This window comes from Arachis ipaensis, chromosome B10, assembly GCF_000816755.2.
Source record: "Arachis ipaensis cultivar K30076 chromosome B10, Araip1.1, whole genome shotgun sequence".
NCBI lineage: Eukaryota > Viridiplantae > Streptophyta > Magnoliopsida > Fabales > Fabaceae > Arachis > Arachis ipaensis.
Genome location: NC_029794.2, coordinates 2,906,969 through 2,911,934, shown reverse-complemented (window position 1 = coordinate 2,911,934; position 4,966 = coordinate 2,906,969). Strand labels below are relative to the sequence as shown.

Sequence of the window (4,966 nt, the reverse complement as noted above, 5' to 3'; positions counted from 1 at the left end):
ATGGTTGTCTCGCTGATTTTTAATTTTGACATAGTATTTTTTATATATGATTCTAAATTTAGTTTCTTGTTATGTCTAATTGAGCTACTTGTTAAATTTGTTTGGCAGAATTAGCACTGATAATAATTCACCTTTATGAAGATCTTGGAAATTGGAAGAATGAAGTTGGAGCCACTCCTCTCCATATACTTGCCTCTAATTCTTCTGTTTTCAAAAGTGGTAGTAGATTTGGCCTAATAGAAAAATTAATTTATCAAGGTAAATCTTATTAATTAATCCACGCATTACGCATACATATATATAGCGGATATTATAATTCATTGATGTTATTTTTATAAAAAAATATTTAAAAGACAATAAAAATTAATTTAAAGTAGTATATTTTTTTAATTTTCACTCTTTAATTATTATTAAAATAAATACATAATTTTAGATTTAATAAACTTATAATTACAAATACTACATATATAAAATTATACATGTTAAACTAAATAAATATTTCTTTAACATTACTTATTTAAAATGGTAGCCTTTATCCTCAGTTTCATTATTGTTATTATGATGTTAACAAGTGCATTATTTTTGGAAGGTATAACCGTAAGGAAACTCGAAGTAGATGAAAGTGATTATCTGCCTCCCTATGAAACGATTGACAATGGCAAAACTAAATATCCAAAAAATTATCAGTCATGCATGGATTTTATGAAACTGATGAAAAATAGAGTCTCATCCGGTATGCAAATTAAAAGGAATCGTACCCTCCTCTCGCTCTCTCTCTCTCTCTCTCTTGGAAAACATGTAAGTTTAATTTTGATATATATAATTTACTTTTAGATATCATGAAGATTTTGGTACTAATCCGTAGATAAATTTTGATGATTTTGTAATCTGGATCTATAATTAATTTTTTAAGGAGTACTAGAAGACTAGCAGATTTTGTAATTTGTAATCATCAATTAACCACCATTTACTTTCTTTTTTATGGTTAAGTAATAGCTATATTTGAATAAAAGTGCTGACTCTCTAAACTTTTTCTAATTTTTTAGGACAAGAAGCCGAAGCTTGGTCGCTTCCATCATTATTTCCCGCCAATTACAAATGCTTTGCTGATTTTCTTAAGTTGGTATTTATGATAATGCTGGTGCTGGTATTTGGAAAAGGTTGGTTCTCGTTGTAAAGACACGTTTACATCTTTAAGGGTTATGCTAGGTAATGAATAATTTTTTTGAACAACATGAACAACCACCAATCAAATCAAAACACACTACATCTCCAAATTACCTACCTAAATCTTAATATTAGAATAACCATCTACACACCTAGTGAAATGAACATCCGATATATCTATTGTTCACATTATTTAATATTTTCATTGTCTACCTATACTTTTCCCATCTGCATCTTTGATCTTCAATATTATTTGAGCTTCCAATATTTTACTGAATTATTAATTTATTTAAAACTACACATGTATTAAAGGTACATCCACACTTGAAGTGGTACTTGAAAAGAAGAAAAAACATATCTGGTCCGTTCAAATAATGAATGAACTTTTGAAGCGATTCTCTATGTATGAGTATGATAATATCCAGGTGACAACAGACCCATGGATAGACCAACTGATAGACCAAGATCAAAGGATATATGATGACGGTAACAAGATTCCTATTAGCCACTTAATTGTTTAGTTTTTTGGCATTAACATATTATCTGAGTTAATAATGGAAAATGAAATGTTAGATGAACGGAAGGGGGAGGCAGTGATAATAACAGCAGCAAAGAATGGGGTAACAGAAATGGTAGATAAAATCCTGGAAATGTTTCCGACGGCTATTCATGAGTTGGATTCTGAGGGGAAAAACATAGTGCTATTGGCCATAGAGAATAGGCATATCCACTTGTATCAGCTCCTTCTCAAGAGAAATATGGTGAAGGACAGTCTACTGGCAAAATTGGATTATGGAGGAAACACTGCCCTGCACTTGGCAGCCAAGCTGGGAGCTCCAGGCTATACTGATCTGTCTCGCCGCAATCCCATTGCCGCCCTGCAAATGCACTGGGAAATCAAATGGTACAAGGTAACAAACTCTTATTCTACATGTTTTTTTCCAAAACATGTCGTGTACAATGCTGATGATGATGTGATGCAGTTTATTTTAAGATCCGGGCCACCACGCTTCTTTCGTAGATACAACAAAAAGAGGCAAACTCCAGCAGCGATCTTCACCAAAACTCACCAGGAGCTTGCCTGGGTAGGTTGCGAATGGCTGCAAATAACCTCTGGCTCTTGCTCCCTTTTGGCATCGCTGATTGCCACGGTGGCCTTTGCCACTTCTACCACCGTTCCTGGCGGTGTTGGCGATGGAGAGGATGCTGGAATTCCAAACTTTATAGACAGGACAGCGTACAAGGTCTTTTCCATCTCATCACTCATTGCTCTTGGCAGTTCTATCAACTCACTCGTCTTGTTCCTCTCAATACTTGCATCTCGATGTCATCCGTCTGATTTCGAAAAGAGTCTGCCCAGGAAACTTATCTTGGGTTTGATATCCATGTTCTTGTCCATTATTTCCATGCTGGCTTCTTTTTGTGCTGCCCATTTCCTTGGAACCAGCAGCAAACTCAGGAATATTGCTGCTCCTATATATGCACTGGCATGTCTTCCCCTGGCATATTTTGCCTTGTCTCACTTTCCACTATACATCAAACTTTTCTGGTCTACCATTCACGATGAACCACAGGATACGTTCGACTACGCTCCACTTTAGTTGTGAACAAGTGTGCCCTCAATCTACCAAGCTTTAGCAGCCCTTCATGGTTCATGTTCCTGTTTCAAGCTTTAAGAATTAAGATCATATGATATAATCAGTGAATAAACTTCATACCTTGCACTTTTGCTTAGTAAGAAACTACTGATCTTGGTGGATGCTTAAGTATATCTTACATGTAATATCAAACGTTTTTTTCCTAACAATAGCAATCTTTCCTTTATGTAACCAATGATGATTGATGAGTTCAGGTATCGTAACTCCAAGGACACAAAGTAAATAGTAATACTATGGGGGTCACCGGAAAAAATATGAACTGTTTTAATTTCTTGACCTCTTCAGCTCGTCCAAAGAATACATCTGTCTTCAAATATGGTTTTGGGATAATTGTAAAACTACTAGTGAATAAATTACCAGTTTTCTAACTAATTAGTAATCACAATAGAGAAATTGAAAGATCCGAAAATAACAACTCTAGAAGACAACGGTATCAAGCATCATTCCTAGAGTTTGAACGATGTTGGAAGACATCAAATTCGAGACATGCTCTTCAAGGTGCTTCTTCGCATCTTGTCTTCCCACATTTGCTATCGCAAGCTTTTCCGGGGGCAGCTCATCTTCCTCTTGGACTGCCTTGTTGTATTTCACGGCAAGGTTCAGCATCTCCTGCAATTCCAAATTAGCTGAGATATATCACCATCTAAATCTAATCTAAAAAATAAACCGGACTGGCTTTCAAATCTTAGAAAGTTTAAACAACAGCATAATTGCAAAATCAAACACATTATTTGAGTAAAATAAAACCCGGGTGGCATTCAACCTTACACGCTGAATTCCTTAAATTTACCTGAACAGTCTGCTCATTAGTCTTAGAATGTGTATCAAAATGCTGAAGTGTCAAACCATCGGTCCATTTCTTCTTGTGAAGATTTAGCAACATCTTCTCCTCAAGTTCATTCTTCCTGTAGTTAATGGCTATGGAATAGTAATGCCTGTTCAATCCATGGATCAACGCCTAAAGATGGCAAATATTAGTCAGAAGCTGCTAAAAGGAGTCGCGGAAAAAAAAAAGACAGTGATCACATTGATGGCAAAAATAAAAATGAAAAATAGAAAAAGGAGAGGCATTGAATAACGCACTTGAATGGATGGTTTGTTCAGGTGCCCCAGATTGGACGTCGTCTGCCTCGGTTCTTGGCCAAGCATCATAGTCTGTGGATTGATCAATCTGAAAGCGTCAATCACTACTTTTCCTTTAACACTTTGTATTGGATCTACGACAACAGCCACGGCACGCTGATTCAAAGCCTCAAAACTCTGGAAAACACAAATTCATGAGCAAAGTTATCCAATAGCAAATGTCCATACTAATAAGAATTGATAACAGTTAGTACAATTACTGCACTTAATTATTATGCTGGGACGCATCCTGAAACTAAAATCATCAGCAACTCAAATTTCACATTAATAAAATAGACAATAGTTGGCACTTGCACTTGGCACTTGGCACTTGGCACTTGGCAATTGGCACTTGGCAGTGCAGTCCACCACAGTATTTCAATCACAAGAAAATAGTTTGCTTCCATTGATAATCTAGAAATATTCTATCTCATAATGAAGAGTACCCTTCTCAGGGAATCCAAAAAACAGAAACATTAACTTTATTCACCCCAACATAACATCATGAACCAATCAACCAGCCTAAATGAAAGTAAGGCATCCAACTTTAGTCCACAATTTCCCAAGTGATTAACTTTACTCCACAATAACCGAAAAAAAAAGATAAACTTGAACCTGTTGTGTATTGATGTCCACACCAGAAAGCCAACATCCAAATCCAGGATGTGAATGGTACCACCCAACAACCATCTCTGGTCTGCCAACACAAACAAACTAACTGACATTGATGAATTCATTCATTCATGAATTAAACCCAACACAAATAGTTAAAAAAGTATCATTTTTTTTTTCAAAATATATATTAATACCGTCCAGTCTGTTTGAGCATATCAAGCATGTTAGTTTGGAAGACATGATCAACAGCTTCAACACTAACACCAGTTCCACTCTGTGGCATCGCAAACACATCAACAACGCGTACGGTATACTCATCCACGAATTCCCCAAGCATCAAACCCATCACTTCCATTGGAACCCCAGCTCTTCCTATAGCAAATAGCACCCGAATTCAGCTAAAA

At 35.9% G+C, this 4,966-nt stretch overlaps 3 protein-coding genes across 3 annotated transcripts in view; 2 read left to right on the top strand and 1 right to left on the bottom strand.

The window, feature by feature from the left end:
- Positions 1-922, top strand: part of LOC107619925 (ankyrin repeat-containing protein At5g02620-like) — a 1,921-nt gene extending 999 nt beyond the window's left edge. Inside the window, exons 2-4 of the mRNA XM_021113754.1 lie at positions 109-258; positions 590-798; positions 914-922. Coding sequence (XP_020969413.1) covers positions 109-258; positions 590-798; positions 914-922 — 368 coding nt within the window. The remainder of the gene's footprint in view (positions 1-108; positions 259-589; positions 799-913) is intronic.
- LOC107623195 lies at positions 1,034-3,043 on the top strand. Its single transcript, XM_016325366.2, has 3 exons — positions 1,034-1,160; positions 1,480-1,653; positions 1,741-3,043. Exons 1-3 carry the CDS (start codon positions 1,130-1,132, stop codon positions 2,766-2,768), a joined length of 1,233 nt encoding a protein of 410 aa, XP_016180852.2. The 5' UTR covers positions 1,034-1,129; the 3' UTR covers positions 2,769-3,043.
- LOC107623196 (26S proteasome non-ATPase regulatory subunit 14 homolog) overlaps positions 3,064-4,966 on the bottom strand; it is a 2,345-nt gene continuing 442 nt past the window's right edge. Inside the window, exons 2-6 of the mRNA XM_016325368.2 lie at positions 4,757-4,934; positions 4,563-4,644; positions 3,909-4,085; positions 3,616-3,783; positions 3,064-3,434 (exon numbers count right to left, since the gene is read on the bottom strand). Coding sequence (XP_016180854.1) covers positions 3,243-3,434; positions 3,616-3,783; positions 3,909-4,085; positions 4,563-4,644; positions 4,757-4,934 — 797 coding nt within the window. The 3' untranslated portion in view covers positions 3,064-3,242. The remainder of the gene's footprint in view (positions 3,435-3,615; positions 3,784-3,908; positions 4,086-4,562; positions 4,645-4,756; positions 4,935-4,966) is intronic.